At 46.0% G+C, this 17,984-nt stretch overlaps 1 protein-coding gene across 1 annotated transcript; it reads left to right on the forward strand.

Moving 5' to 3' along the window:
* The first annotated feature begins 14,700 nt into the window (after positions 1 to 14,700).
* On the forward strand, positions 14,701 to 15,293 carry LOC112817275 (large ribosomal subunit protein uL11-like). Its single transcript, XM_073881509.1, has one exon. The coding sequence runs from the start codon at positions 14,746 to 14,748 to the stop codon at positions 15,241 to 15,243; it is 498 nt and encodes a 165-aa protein (XP_073737610.1). The 5' UTR covers positions 14,701 to 14,745; the 3' UTR covers positions 15,244 to 15,293.
* The last annotated feature ends 2,691 nt before the right edge of the window (positions 15,294 to 17,984 follow it).

A 17,984-nucleotide genomic window follows, 5' to 3' on the forward strand; every position in this document is an offset into this window, starting at 1 on the left:
CCACCTTTCCCCACTGCCCTAAAACCAGCAACGTTCCTGATAAGAGCTGCTCTTTCAGGCCGGTCCCAGGGGGAAAAGCCAAAGCCAGCCTGTAATACACATGTGATATGAGCAAGAAATAAACCTGTGGGTTTTTTTGTAAGGCACTGAGTGTTTAGAGCTGTTTGTTACTGTAGCACAACTTAGCCTAAGGTTTTAGCCTCATCCCCACTCCAGGAAGGAGAGAACCAGGACACCCAGAGATTGTGCAACTTGCCTGAAGTCATGCAACCAGGATTGAAACCCAGACAGCCCGGCCTCAGAGTCCGCATGTCGTCACCTCAGAAAATGTCTTGTCGGTTTCCTGCAAGACTCCTTTAGCTGACAGGATCCCCATGCACACTCTGTTTTCCTTCATTTCCCAGGGAGGTGATAAAGAATAATCAGCAGATCATTTGGTCCTCGGGGGGTTTAGAATAGACCAGGTAGATAGACTAGGAGCAATAAAACACCAGTGGTTCTCGAGTGAGCTGGACTCATTGGTATAGAAACAGGAAACAACTTAATTTTTTCCACACCAGAGTCTCTCAGGAATTAAGAAACTATTTCATCATTGGAGATTTAAAATCTGAAATCAAATTTTGCATAAGAACTCTGATCTCTCAGCCATGTAAAAGCTTCTCTCCTGCCCCGGGTTTGGGAATTTGCAACAGGGAAGGGGTCACGGGGTGGGCGTGGGGGTCATCCTGATTTCCTCAGGCTCTTGCAGACTTAGGGTTGGAGATGGCATGGGGAATGAGAGGCAAGGAGAGTCTCTCTTGGCTTTAGTGCCCTCTGCAAGGGACAGGTGGTCAAAGCTGGCTTTTGGGGACAAGGGCCTCTTGTATGAATTCCCCAGAGAGTCTCCCACTGGGGACAGCCCACAGCGAGACTCTCTGACCTGGACAATGATCCACCTCGTTGACCACTAAGGACTGAGCCCTCTTCCCTACCAGCTTCTGTATCCAACCTCTGTCTACTGGGGCAGACTGGCTCTCCACAGAAGACCCTCCTACCCAGAGTCCTTTTTCAGTTAAATAGCTTTATTGGGATATAGTTGGCATACAACAAATTGTACATAATTAAAGCATATTACATGATACTTTTTGACTTCTGAAGGAGGCCAATGAACCAGAACCAAGATACGAAACATTCCATCCCTCCCAAAACTTTCCCCATGACCTTTGGTGCTGTCTTTGTCTTGTCCCTCCCCCACCCTTGGGCAACACTGACCTGCTTTCTGGCGCTACAGATGAGTCTGCATTTTCTAGAATTTTCTACAAATGGCATCACACAGTGTGTACTCTTTGGTGGGCTTCTTTCACTCAGCATCATTCTTTTTAGTTCTTCAGGGAAGCCCATTTAAACTAATGTAAGCCTGGCCACTTTCCATGGGAAAGCCCACTCACCTGTGTCCTGTCACACGGTCCAAGTGCAGCCCCTTCCAGGCAGCGGCGCCACCTTCATTTTCCAGGTGTGGCAGGCTCCGGGGTAAGGCCTCCCTGGGAAAGTGGTCAGGCTCTCGAAGTACTTGAAGATCCATTTCACTTGACTCAAGGAAGGGAAAGATACCCCTCCCATGTTTTGTACCCCATCCTGATGACTCTGGTGAAACGTTTCCCATCCAGTGTCCTGTGCATACCTCAACTCCCCCTGCACGACCTTCAGGGGCTGACGCTCTGAGGGTCCCCTGACCAGCTTCTTGGATCCCTTTAGTGAGTTCTGCATAGATGGTTTGGAGCCTTTCTTTAGAGGATGTGGGCATCTGACATCCTATGTTCTCAGCTTGGGGGGCTCAGCTGAACCAGAGATGACAAGGGTCAGTTGCATGTTAATATCCTGTGTGATAACTTGAAGGTTAAAAGATGCCCTTGTGTAGAAATGCCCCTATAAGGGTTCTGCACCTAATTCGGACATTGGTGTGTGTGTGTGTGGTGGGGGAGGGGAACCCCACACTAACAAGCAATTCTCAGACACCAACTGTGTATCCTACAATCCAGCTCAATTCGGACACTAGCCACAAGACTGCCCCTTCCCCCGTGACTTGAGACACGTTATCATCTGTGTCCAAGTTATCATCTGTGCTTCTGACTAATCTCCTGGAGATCGGAGGTTCCAACGATCCCCTCCTTGGGTTCGATTAATTGGCTAGGGTGTCTCATAGAACTCAGAGAAACGTTTTATTTACTAGATTACCGGTTTATTATAAAAGGACCGAACTCAGGCAGAGCTGGGTGAGGTGGGTGGGAAGGGGCTCAGAGCTCCCATGTCCTCTCCAGGCACTTTCCTCACCCCGAATCTCTTCTACCTGTTCACCAAGTGAGAAGCTCTCTGAAGCCCGTCCTTTTGGGATTTTATGGAGGCTTCATTATAGAGTCCTGTTTGATTAAATTATTGGCCTTTGGCAATTGATTCAAGCTCCAGCCCTTCTTCCCTCCCCAGAGGTGGGGGCGAGACTGAAAGTTCCAACCCCCTAATCACATGGTTGGTTGTCCTGGACCCCTGCCTCCCTGACCACACACTTTTTTTTTTTTAATTTTTTTTATTGTTATGTTAATCACCATATATTACATCATTAGTTTTTGATGCAGTGTTCCATGATTCACTGTTTGCTCATAACACCCAGTGCACCATGCAAAACGTGCCCTCCTCAATACCCATCACCAGGCTAACCCATCCCCCCACCCCCCTACCCTCTAGAACCCTCAGTTTGTTTTTCAGAGTCCATCATCTCTCATGGTTCGTCTCCCCCTCTGACATACTCCCCTTTTCTTCCTCTCCTGTTATCTTCTTCTTTTCCTTTTTTCTTAAAATATGTTGCGTTATTTGTTTCAGAAGTACAGATCTGTGATTCAACAGTCTTGCACAATTCACAGCGCTCACCGTAGCACATACCCTCCCCAATGTCTATCACCCAGCCATCCCATCCCTCCCACCCCCAACCACTCCAGTAACACTCAGTTTGTTTCCTGAGATTAAGAATTCCTCATATCAGTGAGGTCATGTGATACATGTCTTTCTCTGATTGACTTATTTCACTCAGCATAACACCCTCCAGTTCCATCCATGTCGTTGCAAATGGCAAGATCTCATTCCTTTTGATGGCTGCATAATATTCCATTGTGTATATATACCACATCTTCTTTATCCATTCATCTGTCGATGGGCATCTTGGCTCTTTCCACAGTTTGGCTATTGTGGACATTGCTGCTATAAACATTGGGGTACATGTACCCCTTCGCCTGACCACACACTTTTACCAGGTTCCCCTCTGCAAGTTTTCTAGGACCCTGGAAGCAATGCTCACAAGAGCTACAAATTTGCCCTGATCTCCACTTCCATCTCAACCAGCCCTGTGACTCGGGGTCACTCCTTCACTCCCTTTTCCCCAGGACCTCCCCTCCCTTCACCCAAAGCATGGCATAGACCCCTCCCTTGAGTGCCCCCAGCAAGGCTGAGCCAGACTTCTTTAATATTTAACACCAAAAACTTGGAGGTAACGGAAGGGATCGTAGGAAAGGTCTTCCCAGAGGTTCCCTTCTTAGGATTACCAGATTTAGCAAATAAAAATGCAGGACCCCTAGTTAAATTTCAACTTCAAATAAACAGCAAATGATTTTTTTTTTTTAGTGTAAGTATGTTCTGTGCGATATTAAGAAACACGTGATATTTGGGACGTACTTATGCTAAAATATTATTTGTTATTTATCCAAAATTCAAATTTAACTGAGCATCCAGCATTTTATCTGGGAACCCTGTCTCCTTCTGGCTCTCTGTGGGGCTTGTTCCTGTCCCCCACTGCAGATTTCAATTTAACTTCTCACACTGGGAGTAAACGGGAGAAACCCTCCCTCCCCACGGTCCAGGCTTTCCAGTCCACAAGGCTCCAAGAACAAGAAATGGTTTTCCCCTTGGAGAGCCTAAGGCTCTCCTTCCGAGTTCCTATTTTATGATCATAATTGATCATGGGAACATCCATTCCTTTTAGGGGAAACCCCATCCATACCCAGAAGAATGGGCTCTTGCCCTTTGTTCCCAAAGGGCATCAGACCAATATTCTGGAATCAGCACACTTCCTGATGTCTAGATGGCATAATTGTTCTAGAATAATCCAGCCTGGGGGAATTATAAGGGTGCCTCAGGCCATGCCTGTCTGGCTGCCTTTTGGGGGACGTCTGTCAGCTGGCAGTGGAGATAAGCCTCTAGGCATCCTTCCTGGACCCTCTGATAACTGTCCCCAGTCTTGGAGAAGACAGGACCACACATCTCCTTAGAAGAAACAATTTCAGACCCGCCTTGCTACAGCTCTGGCCTCGGGGAATTCACTAGTTTATATTATCATGCAGAGAATTGAAACTCCCCATTCCCTGGCAGGTGACACATTCACAGAATCAAAGACCCATTAGATTGGTTTCCCTACATCAATGTAGCAAGTTGTCCTCGGGTTAAAATCCCAGCTTCAACCTACACAAGAGGACCGCCTGTGCCTTTGAAATGTTGGTTTTCCCTGCACAGAACCAACAAACTTTCTTCAAATCAAGGAGTTAGTCTTACCCAAGACATCACCTGCTCCCCCACCCCCGTAGACACCACTGGTGATTCATCCAATTGATAGATTTCTTTAATCTTTGAATGCCTTGCTAGGTTTTTTGATTCAAAACATAATGGCGCTTCGCTTCTCTAGTGCTGTTGGCACCCAATTCTTCAAAAACAGATAACTGAGGCTCATCTTTACAAATACCAATACTTTGTTCATTTTAATCTCGTTTTGATTGGGGTCTGTCAAAAATGTCACAGCACAGTGCTATGTGGCTTTTTAAAAGTTTTTTCTGTCTCCTTTAACCCCAGGCAACCAGATGGTTTAGCTCTGCTGCTAACTCGGCTGTCTTTAGCAGTCCCCTCCCCATCACCCTGTTGAGAAGGATGTGTTAAAAAAAAAAAAAAAAAAGGTAAATACAATTTCCAGGGCTCCTAAACACTTTTCTCACAGATCAAGCTCTGTTCTTTAGTACGGGACTTTGTGAAGGTTATTCTAGAGGCTCCAAGGGTTTTGTTTTGCTTTGTGGCTTAATTTTACATTTCCATCATTTTGAAAGGTTAACATTTCTTCCCTTCCCCATCAGGGAGATGTTATTATCACGAAATCTGCAAGTTCCTTTAGAATGAGCTCGGGCAGGCTATAAAAGTTAGAGCCGTTGCCAAGGGAACCAGGGAAAGCTTGCTTCATGTATAAACCTGGTTATTAAATTTAAAATTCAAGTAGCAGCCAGAGATTCCTGACCAGGAGAGGGGAAACTCTGCTTTTGAAGAAGAAAGTGGGAAATCACTCCTGTCTCCGGACAGGACAGTCCCTGAGGCTCATCATTTGTGGCCTCGAGACAAATGTAGGTGAGTGCTCTTTCCTTAGTGTTCCTAACAGTGGAAGAAAAGGCAAGCCACCCTTCCATTAGGGACCAGGAAGAGGGAATACCTGCACCCTTGTCTTCCCTATTGGCGGCTTGATGATTGGGGAGGGAGGGGCAGTCTGCAAGTATGACACCAGCTCTAGAGATTTAAAGGACAACTCTGAGAGAGGGAGAACTGTCCCCAGGAGCCTTTGGATCCCAAAGCATGAAGGTCAGGAAAGAGCTAAGTATCGTTTTCCCCCTTAAAAGGAAATAGGTCTTAAAAAGATTAAGAAATTGAGATTGAAGGAAAACAACAATTAAGTTGGCCCTACCTGCATGCTGCTATCTCCTCCCCAGACTGCAACCCCTTCCCCTCCACACTCCATCCTAATGCCACATCATGTGGGAGGGGGGGCCACACTAAGTCCGAGAATCTCAGATTGCAAAAGATCATCTGGTTCATGACCCTTAATTAACCGCTGCAGAAACTAAGAACCACAGAGGTCCTCATTAGGGAGGAATGTGAATTCTAACTCCTGACCTGGGATGCTTTTCCAGCGAAGCATTTAAGGCAGGAATATCCCTGGAGAATGTTCTCGCTTCCTAGTGCTCCCTCAGAGCTATAAAGAGCACTGTTTCCAAAGTGTGTTCCACAGAACACTAGCCCAAGAGATGCTCCAGCAATCGCTTCTGGGTATATGCCCCCAAAGGATTGAAAACAGGGACTCAAACAGACCCTTGTATGCCGGTGTTCACAGCAGTGTTATTCGCAATGGCCAAAAGGTGGAAACAAGCCGAGGGTCCACGGATGGACGAAAGGATACACGAAATGTGGTACATGCATATAATGGATACGATGCATTTTCCTCCTTAAAAAGGAGGAAAATTCAGACACAGATGAACATCAGGGACATTCTGCTGAGCGAAAAAAGCCAGTCACAAAAGGACAAATACTGTAGGATTCCACTTGCAGGAGGTTCCTAGAGGACTCAGATTTATAGACACAGAAAGGAGAATGGTGTTGCCAGTGGCTGGGAGGGGGAGGGGAGTTGCTGTTTCATGAGTAGATTTTCCATCTGGGAGGACGAAACAGTTCTGGAAAGGGATGGTGGCGGTCGTTATACAATGTGAATGTACTTAATGCTCATTTCTCATTTTGTATACCTTACCGCACACGTACAGAGACGCTCCCCTACTTAGTGGTACCCCCAAACCCACCAGCCTGAGGGGCTCTGCATCCTGCCCCCTGCCACCCCCTCACCCTCGGCTTCAGCCCTGGCGAGGCACAGAGCATTCATAAAGGACTCAGAGAGATCCTAAATCAAAGACTGTTTAATTCAATTTCATCAAGCATTTCCTCAACTGAATACAGACCCTTTTATTTTCACGGGATGCTATTCATAGCCTGCATGATGGTGCACCCTCCGGGAACTGCTGGTAACGAGCTTTATAGCTGCTCCAAGTACTTCTATCACTGCCAGCAAGCCCTAAAGATAGTCCTTAACTGTTAGACCTCAGTAATACTTACTGATCACAGTACAGTCAGTGAGCTTATGAATTGTCCCCACTTTACTGCTGAAGAAACTAGGGCTCAGAAAAGTCCAGCCCTGGCTCGAAGCCGCACAAAGCTACTCTGCCAAGATCAGAGACAGAGACGAGCCAGAACCCCTGTTTCTTAAACCCTGGTATGGAACGTGCCCCCCAACCCCCGTGCAGATCACCTGCTGCCCCTTCTGGGTGCCTGGATGTGTGGGCAAGTTCACTGAAGAGCCTCAGACTCCCAGGACTGCTGATCAGCAGTTGGGAGACACCACAGGTGACAGAAAGACCCCAGCATCGCAGGCTCCCCGTTCCTGACACCACGGAGCCCCTAAAGGCCGGTGCTCCCAGCCTCTCCTCCAAAACAGGGCAGGCGGAGTTTGGAGACGTCCCGTCCCCTCCAGCAATTCCTGAATTTTCCTGAGATAAGACTTATTGGGGTGATGACTAAAATACAGAGGCCAGTGAACTAAGTTAAACAGAGAAAAACACTGCACAATCTCACTTCTATGTGGAATCTAAAAAAGCCCACCAAACTCCTAGAAACAGAGATCCGACTCGGGGCTGCCAGAGGCGGGGGTGGGAGGTGGAGGAATTGGGTGAAGGTGTCCAAAGGTACAAACTTTTATCTCGAAGACAGGCAAGTTCTGGGGATGTCATGGACAGCGGCACTGTAGCTAACCATGCCGTAGACAGTAGATCCTAAAATTTCTCATCGCAAGGAAAACAGAAGTTTTTGGGTAACTATGTAAGGTGACGGGTGTTAACCTACTGTGATAATCATTTTGCAACATATATGTACATCGCGTCCTTAGGCTGTACCCCTTAAACATATACCGTGCTGTATGCCAATTATATCTCAATAAAATGGGGTAAATAAATAGTACTTCAGTATCCTTATCTATTAAAAGGTTAGATAAATTATAAAAGAAGACACAAATTCTCAGGCCCCTTTCCTGGAGACTCTGACTCAGTAAGTCTGGGGCAGGACTTGGGAAGGTTTGAGCATCCCTGACCTTAACACTAAAAGGATCTCCTCTGGCTTAGTTCTCAGATAGGAGTTTCCACCAAGCTAAAGTGATTGTCCAGATCCACACAGCTACTTTTTCTAGCTGCTTTTAAAACAGACACAGAAGCAGAATACTCCTTTCCTCCAAGAAACATACAAGCTTGTTAAGTTTTTGGATACAAATCCATCTGTAGGCTCCCCTCTATCTGTCCCGGCAAACCAACCCCGTTCCATCCCTCCCGGCCCAGGGGAGACCATCCTTCTCTCTAGGTTTCCCTGGGAGGTCCAGCCACCCCAGGAAATGTCCTGGCTGCCATCTTCCTTGTTGCAGACCCAATTCTGCCTGCAGCGTTGACCCAATGTACTTCCTGCCCGCTGATGGAGACCACATGGTGTTTGGCTCTGCTCGCCCAACCCACTTCCTTCTGAGCACACAACTATCTCAGGCTCTATGCTGCAAGAGGGAGGTGGCAGCCTGGAGTTTTCTCCCCCCCTAAGAGCTCACCCCCACCCACCCCGGCTGCAGAACCTGAGCCCCAGCCTGACGCAGGATGCCGGAGATGGATGAGCCGCGACGAGGCTGGGCACACACACAGCATTCCGTGGTCACTTGGCAGAGCCTCCTCAGAGAGCAGATGGAAAAGTCTGAGGACACTCAATTCTCCAAATTCCTTTTCTGAGAGCTCTACCCTAGCTCAGCCTCAACAAGTTAGAGTCTTTTCGGATGAGTTTCAACCCAGCTCCTCCCCACCCGTATGGACACCAATTTTCTTTCCTTCAGCTTGCAGGAGGGGGTAGCTGAGAGAGCCATAGATCACTGGGCATGCTGCACACACACACACACACGCGCGCACACATGCACACACACAGGCCATCCGGGGGAGGGGGGGGGTTCTTAATCGTGGGATTTTCCCATTAAAAAAATGGGGGATATTCGAATATCTAGAATTTGACCCAAGAATGTATAATTTGATCTGTATTGCTAAATCACTTTCCGGAAAGGTTGCATCCATTTACACTTGGACGTAAACCTAGGAGAGAGCCTTCCCTACTCTCCCTTCAATATTGCTTATAGGAGGGGTGCGTGTTTGGCTCGTCAGTGTGGCTCTTGATCTCGAGGTCGTGAGTTCGAGCCCCATGCTGGCTGTGGAGGTTACTTAAAAATAAATAAGTAAACTTAAAAAAATAATGCCTATCGCAACATTTTTAAAGGCATCACCAGTTGGACAAAGTATCTCAGTTGTCCTGATTGCCAATTCTGTGATTATTGGTGTGGTTGAAGGATTTTTCATATTTAACAGGCTTTTGTATTTCTTCTTTTGTGATTTTTTACTCATATCCTTTGTTTTTTTTTTTTTTAAAGATTTTATTTATTTATTTGACAGAGAGACACAGTGAGAGCAGGAACACAAGCAGGGGGAGTGGGAGAGGGAGAAGCAGGCTTCCCGCTGAGCAGGGAGCCCGATGTGGGGCTCGATCTCAGGACCCTGGGATCATGACCCGAGCCGAAGGCAGATGCTTAACCAGCTGAGCCACCCAGGCGTCCCTGTTCAATGTTTTTAGGTAGGTAATGCCACATTTTCTTTTATGATTTCTGCTTTTGATATGATACCAAAGAAGACTATACCTCAAGATTATATATTTACTTATATTTTATTGTAGCGCTTTATTTTCTTTCCTAATTTTTTATATGTTTAGCCCGTCTAGAACTGTGCTGTCCAGTATGGTAGCCATCAGCCACAAATGACTATTTAAATTTCCATCAGTTAAAATTAGCAGTTCAGGGGGCACCTGGCTGGCTCCATGGGCAGAGCAGGCGGGGTTGTGAGTTCAAGCCCCACCTTAGGTGTAGAGATGACTTAAAAATAAAATCTTTAAAAATAAAATAAAATAAAATTAGCACTTCAGTTCTTCAGTGCACTAGCCCCATTTCAAGTGCTCAATATACATGTGGTCAGTGGCTGCTACAGCTATAGATTATTTCTGTTACTACAGAAAATTCGATTGGACAGGGCACATCTAGAATTTATTTTGTGAATGATGGAGAAGGGTAGGAAATCCAACTTTCTTTCTAAATAGTTTAGGTAGTTGTCCCAACATGTCCTGAATAACTCCTCACTTTGATCCTGATTTGAGACATCACATTTATACTATTTGTACATCTGGTAATGAACACTTGGAGCCATTTCTATATTTCTTGTTCTATTCCTTCCTCTTCCTAATCTTCGCCAGAGCCACACAATCCCAACCACTGTGATTCTATATTTTAATATTTAGCAAAGCAATATTTCTTCTTTACTCGGTCTTCTCCTTCAGAAATGGTTCTTGGCAACCCTCACACTTATTTTTCCAGACGAACTTTGGAATCACTTCATAGTTTGCAGCTGGATTTATATCCGCACAATCACAAAAGGCTCTTATCTGGCTCCTGTTTCCTCAACTTCCTCCACCTCTCATCAAACCTTATGCTCTCACTAGACTTAGCCACTTGTCCTTCCACAAACACACTCACACTCTGCTCCCCATCCCTGTGCACTGCATCCTCCACCTGGAACTTGCTCCTCTGGTCCACTTGGGACTCTGGCTTGTTTTTCCAGCTCAAAGCTCCCTGCCTGGGAAGCCCTCTGTGATGCCCACAGGCAGATATATTTTATACATCCCTATGATTATCATTGTGTATCTGTTTAAAAATTCATCGTCTCACTATGAAAAACAATTTGTGGACAATCACTATGACCTTTCAGTTTTGACTTCCCATCACCTGCCACCGTATTTTGGCTCATGGTCATTCCTCAAAGGGGGGAAAAATGTATGGAGTCAAAGAGCATCACGTGGGCAATGCTGGAAAAATTGGCTGGAGAATGACAGTGGGCTGTGAGCTGGCCTGGGCCAGGCCAGAACTGTACTGTGTTCATTCCATCTTGCAGAGTGGTTGTGACTTAACTGGAGCACAGAAGCAACAGGGTGCCAGGAGACCAGTGAAGAGGCCATTACAAAATTTCAGGGCTGATGGAGTCAGGCCGGAATAAGGGTGGGTGGCTGGGGCTTGGAAAGGAGGGGACATTGTTGAGAGATGATGCCGTTAGAATTACCAGGAGACTGAGGGTGGAAAGGGCCAAAACTGTGACCAGGAGCTGAAAATGCTCATGGAATTTTCAACGCTTTTAAGTATTTTGTGTCACTTAACAAATATCACAATGAGTTTTCCTATAAAATACAAGTGAATTATTACGATGTTACCCATGATGGTTCTGGGACCAGCTGGGTTGCCTCAGCCAAGTCTTTGTAACTGTTTCCTGGCCTGTCAAATGGAAATCATCATGGCGCCTCCCCTACAAAGATAAGTGAGCTAATGCTTGGGACACGCTTAGAGCAATGCCTTGCACACGGTCAGCGCTCCATAACTGTTGGCTATTTTAAAAATGATTATTCCTACATTTCCATCCCAAGAGGCACCCATTCATCCCTGCACCTAAGTAGCTCCCTACTTGTGACAAAAAGCGAGTAGTCATCCAATGGCTCATGGAGCCTCATGTGGGGCAACTCATCAAAGGCTTTCTGAAGGGGGTGATTAGGGGACTAAGGGCCACATAGACAGAGAAGGAGGGGAGGTCACCTCAAGCAAGACCCATTCATGTCCCAGGAGTGGGGCAGGATGCTATTTTTCCACATGGCTCCCAATGTCCATGGGGAGAATATGTGTTGAATGGGAGAAATGGGAACTTGAAGCTCTCTTGTTCTTCCTACCCACGGAGAAGGGTGTTGGAGGAGTTGTGATACCCCGTTAGTTAGAAACTGCTGGTGCCTATTTTTTATAATTAAAAAATTAAGTTAAAATATAATTATATTTTATAATTGCCAGGGTTCGGGTCTCAGGTGCTTTGTGGACTCCTCAGAGCAGTATTGGCTGTGTTGGCTTCTTTTCATCTTATCCATTTTTACCACTCATCCGCCATCTTGCCCATAGAGAAAGTGAGACATAGCACCGTGTTTATTAGAGCTCTTGTCATCTTGCAAGAGAACGCGAACCATCCCGGGAGATGTCTGTTAGGGAGTCTACCACCTTGCTCGTGACAGAAGTGAACACGGCACAGTGTTTGGATTCTGTCTTCTTGCCCAGGGCAAGGGTGAGAAGTGCCCCACGGTCTTTATCCAAGCTTCCATTGGTCCTCGTGAATGAGGCTGAAACAGCTGTGAGTCTGCCGAGCTGTTCTGGAACCCTCTCTCCATCCATCTGCCCTTGCCTTCGGACTTCCTGGCCTCGGTTCTCCGGGACAGGGATTCTGACGTGTTAAGGTCTTCAGTTAGCACTGCCATGTTTGTGAGGGGGTCACGCTCACAGTTAATGCCTTTGTGTTGGAACAAGGTCTCCACTGTGCCTCTCTGGGTGAAAACAAAATCCCTGAGACCCAGAGCTGACTTCCAGAAAAGGCTCCCGTGCTCAGTCCACCAACAGACTCCACAGCTAATCGGAACCAGATGTGAGTACTTTCACTGAAATATATTGTAGTTTGCAGATTTATTTTTCGAGAGTACCTATAATAACAATTAAAATCATAAAATGTGTTTTCCCTAGATATTTTCTCCTAGTCAACCAAGCAATATAGTCTGATAAGTTGGGGCCAACCTACGCCAAAACCAACATATTTGCTTTGTTAGAAATCTGCAGAATGTGTCTGTCTGCGGAGGTGTGCTCTGGTCAGGCTAGGGACGGCTGCCAACATACAAACAGTTTCCTAAAATATCCGCGCACACAGGAATGATAAGCAGACTCCATGGATTTGTGGCTGGGAGGTGGGGAGAGAAAAGCCTGGGGGAGAGGCATAGAGTAAGTGGCATTAAGCATAATTCATATTAATGGGGCAGATACTTCCTGTGTTTAAAAAATGGGGTCTCCAAAGAGCCCCGCGGCCGACAACCTTCTCCACATCAGCCTCTCCACCAAGGTCAAACGCTGGGGCTGATGGCCACCTCTGGGAAGCATGACTAGCAAATTCTGGGGGTTGTTCCATCAGGGAAAGTCTTGTACCAAGACACAGGTTTGCTTTTTTTTTTTTTTTCTTTGGAAGACACTGTCCAGCTTTCCCAAGAGCTGATCCTCTGCCCCCAAACAGCCCCCTCAGCCAGTTGGGGCCAATTGGCCCCACTCGGGTCTCCACTTCATGGAAAGTGGCCCAGTATGTGACTTGAAACACCAACAAGCAGAGGCCTCCCTGCCCTGAGCACCCTCCCGATGCTTGACTTGCTGGCATTCATTTCTTTTCCATCATCTCCCCTGTTTCCCAACACCAGACCCCCTCTGGTCATAGCCCCTTGTCTGTGCTTTGTTGTTTCTATACCCACTATTGTTTTTTCGATGGCCACTTTCCATTTTCTCTGCTTCTGGTAACAGCTACACACCTCCATGTGGGGAGACACCCCTCCCTGCTCTCAGCCCTGGGTCCCACTGGGGTTGATGATACACCCGTCCCTAATCCCACACACATGCCCAGGCACCTCGGGTGGGTGGGGCGCATGCCCCAAGCCTGGCCAAAGGATAATGACAGATTTGATGAAGACACAAGATCAGTGGAGGTTTTAGACTTCGGGTCCTTCCTTTTAAAAAAGTTAGCTTTTATTTTATTTTCTTTTTAAAGATTTTATTTATTTATTTGAGAGAGAGAGCACAAGCAGGGGAGCTGCAGAGGGAGAGGGAGAAGCAGACTCCCTGCTGATCGGGAGCCCGACGCAGGACTCGATACCAGAGTCCTGGGATCATGACCTGAGCTGAAGGCAGATGCTTAACTGACTGAGCCACCCAGGCGCCCCAAAAGTTAGCTTTTAAAATAGTTAATAGATTCACATGGTTCCAAAAAAAGTAACATTTAAGAAGCTATATAGTAATAAAAAACTATGAGTCTATATGTCAAAAGTGAATACATTTAAAATTTGAGACATTTACATAGTCTCAGATGATGTCCCCACAAAATACTCATTACAAAGAGATAAAGAGTAAGTTTACGGTGGGGAATCCTGGCAGACACCACCTTAACGAAGCAATTCAAATTAAGATGACATCAGTAATAGGACAAATGAAAATCATGTGCCACCCGGTAGAAGACAATGATGAGAAGATCGCATTACTTCTGTGATAGTCCTGCCCAAGATTCAGAACCCAAATCTACTTGTGGGGAACATCAGATGCACCCACATCTGTAGACCTTGTGTAGGATAACTGGCCTGTAACCTTTATGACCGCGAGGGCTGAGGAGACATAAGTGGACTGCTCCAGACTGAAAGAGACCAAAGACACATGACAACTAAAAGCCACACGTGATTAGGAACTGGATTCTTTCATTTTTAGGAAGGACACTGTTGGGCGAAATGTGAATGGTAGAAACGTATGTAATGTTAATATCCTGATTGCGTTGATGGTGTTGCTGCGATGTCAGAGAAGGTCCTAGTTGTAGGGAATCCATGTTGAAGTATCCGGGGATGATGAGGCATCTTATCTGCAACATACTCTCAAAAAGAATTTTTTTACCCTACTTGCAGCTTTTGTATACATTTGAGATTGTTGCAAAAGCAAACCTTTGAAATTACCTAGTAAAAATTTTGCCTCTGATCCCTGGCCCCCTCCCCTTCCCTAATAATAGGTCACCATATATCCTGGTGTATTCTTTAGAGATTCTCTTTCTCCTGGACATTTAAGAATGAAGAAGCCAGCTTTTGGCTTTCGGCTCGGGGAGGCAAAGGTGCAACTTTCTTCGGTCATCCCGAATCCGGGTTCATCCGACACCAGCCACCTCCGCCATGCCGCCTAAGTTCGACCCCAACGAGATCAAAGTCGTGTACCCGAGGTGCACCGGTGGCAAAGTCGGTGCCACGTCTGCCCTGGCCCCGAAGATAGGCCCGCTGGGTCTGTCTCCAAAAAAGGTTGGTGATGACGTCGCCAAGGCAACCGGTGATTGGAAGGGTCTAAGGATTATGGTGAAACTGACCATTCAGAACAGACAGGCCCAGATTGAAGTGGTACCTTCTGCCTCTGCCCTGATTATCGAAGCCCTCAAGGAACCACCAAGAGACAGAAAGAAGCAGAAAAACATTAAGCACAGTGGAAATATCACTTTTGATGAGATTGTCAATATTGCCCAACAGATGCCTCACCAATCTTCAGCCAGAGAACTCTCTGGAACCATTAAAGAGATCCTGGGGACTGCCCAGTCTGTGGGCTGCAATGTAGATGGCCGCCACCCTCATGACATCATAGATGACATCAACAGTGGTGCGCTGGAATGCCCGGCTAGTTAACTACAAAGGAAAATGTTTCAATAAAGGATCATTTGACAACCAAAAAAAAAAAAAAAAGAGAAAAAGAATGAAGAAGCCAATGCCCGCAGCTTAAGAGGCACTGCTCACTACCAGGGTCTCTGAATTGCAATCTGCTAGAGATCTTAAAGCTTGGCCAGAACTCAAGACCCAGTTCTGGGCACCTTGTCCCTCATCCCCGTGGCCCTTGGGGATTTCCAGTGTGGAGTGGGGAGCACTCAGCTCACAGCTGACCCTATCCAGTTCACACTGTACTCTTCCTCAGTGCTCTTTCTCTCTTCCATCATCAAAAGTCACACAGCTTTGCGGAAATAAAAGGGATTCCTGCTCAAAGAGCTCATCTGTCCAAGGCCACCAAACCATGGGAAACATATAATATGGGAGAACCTCCTTTGGGCACATGGAGGGACATTTCGATTTTTTTTGAGAGTGATATTTCAAAAAGTTTGTATTGTAGCCAACCATCGATTGTATCCAAACTTTGATTAATGTTAAGTTACCACAGACAAACAGAAGCACCAACGAAGACGTTCAGTGATGATGGAGACAAGGAAGGACATGGGGCTGGGAGAGAAAGGTTGAGAGACTATTTCCCACACATGCGCAGGCGGGTGGCCCTGTCGGGCTCTCCTGACAATACTGGCTTCCAGTTAGTTCTTCGTGCCCAACCTGGGGTGTGGGAAGAGGGGATTTTTCAGAGGCCTTTCCCACAGCCGAGCCTTCTCCACACCTCATCTGTGGTAATTCCTCATCGACACTCAGTTCAAGAGCTGGATGACTCTTCCTCAGGAAGGAATTCCTCGTGTGCACCATCTCTCCCATCATGACACAATTTATGTTTTTATTTTATTATGATTTTTTTAGAGGGGGGAGGGGCAGAAGGAAGGAGAGAATCTTAAGCATGCGGGGCTCGATCCCACGACCCTGAGATCATGACCTGAGCCAAAACCAAGAGTCAGACGCTTAACTGACTGAGCCATGCAGGTGCCCCAACAGATCATTCTTAATAATAAGATAACCCAATTTTAAAAATGAGCAAGAGATTTAAATAGACACTCCCCTGAAGAAGAGTATTTGGCTGGCAAATGAGCACAAGAAAGGATGCTCAACATCATTAGACATTAGGAAGACACACATTTAAGCAACAATGACATGTTCCATCAGAATGGCTGTAATCAAAAATTTGATGATACCAAGTGCTGACAGGGATGTGAAGGAACTGGAACCCTCAGCCATTGCTGAGGGAATCGGAATGACACGGCCACTTGAGAAAGCAGTTTGGCAGATTTGTAAACATCTTAACATAAACTCACCAAAAGACTCAACAGTTCTACTCTCAGGTGTACACCCAAGAGAAATGAAAGCATGTGTTCATGCCAAGACTTGTACCAGAAGTTAATAGCAATGATTTTCATAACAGCCAAAACCTGGAAACAACCCAAACTTTCATCAGCTGATGAATGCATAAACAAAACGTGGTATGTCCACGCCGCGGAAAACTACTCATTAATAGTATGAACACAACGTCAGTGTGAAGTACTGATGTATTCTACGACATGGAGGGACCGCAGAAATATTATGCCAACTAAAAGAAGCCACACTATACAGGATTACATAGAATATGATTACATTGATATGAAATTTCTAGAAAAGACAAAAACTATAGAGCCAGAGAGTATATCAGTTGTTGCCTGGGGCTAGCAGTGGGAGCAAGGACTGACTACAAACAGGCACAAAATAAATCTTGGGGGTGATGGAAAAAATTCTAAAACTGGACTCTGGTGATGGTTGTACAACTGTATAAATTTTACTAAAACTTGTCTGACTGTACCTTTAAATTGGGTGAACTCTATGGTATGTAAATTATGCCTTAATAAAGCTATTTATTTGTTTATTTTTTAAAGATTTTATCCATTTATTTTTATTTATTTATTTTTAATATTTTATTTATTTGTTTGACACAGCGAGAGAGGGAACACAAGCAGGGGGAGTGGGAGAGGGAGAAGCAGGCTTCCCATGGAGCAGGGAGCCCGATGTGGGGCTCGATCCCAGGACCCTGGGATCATGACCTGAGCCGAAGGCAGATACTTAATGACTGAGCCACCCAGGAGCGCCTATCCATTTATTTCAGAGAGAGAGACAGCATGAGAGGGAGAAGGAGAGAGAGAGAATCTCAAGCAGAGTCCATGCTGAGCACAGAGCAGCCTGACGTGAGGCTCGATCCCAGGACGCCGAGATCATAACCTGAGCTGAAACCGAGTCGGATGCTTAACTGACTGCACCACTCAGACACCCCTTAATAAAGCCACTGAAAAAGAGAAAAGTCATTCACTTGGGGGGGCAAGGTTAAAGATAGAAGACTATTTAGAAATCTCAGAGTACCTTCTCTAGTATTTTGCTCCTTAGACTCTAATCTCCAGAAGTCAATCTCCCTTAAAAATAAACACAAAACCACCTCTCCATAGAAAAGTCCAGAGTACTAGGACATCCTTACACAGTCTGGTTCACCAGAGACAGAGTGTGGCAAGAGGAAACCACCACAATTAGTAAATGCATTCAGGTTGTGTGGACTGCTCCGTTTGTGTAAGAAGAATGGATGGGTACCGGCTTTATACTTGCATGACAAAGGGTCAATTCTAGTGTGTTTTGCCATGACAAACAATTACAAAAAGCAGCTGGCCTCAAAGAGAAATTGCAAGCTCCCTCTTTAGTAACAGAAAAGT

The sequence above is a fragment of the Callorhinus ursinus genome, unplaced genomic scaffold (genome assembly GCF_003265705.2).
Source record: "Callorhinus ursinus isolate GAN/ISIS: 27379988/994484 unplaced genomic scaffold, GSC_fseal_2.0 scaffold43, whole genome shotgun sequence".
Lineage (NCBI taxonomy): Eukaryota > Metazoa > Chordata > Mammalia > Carnivora > Otariidae > Callorhinus > Callorhinus ursinus.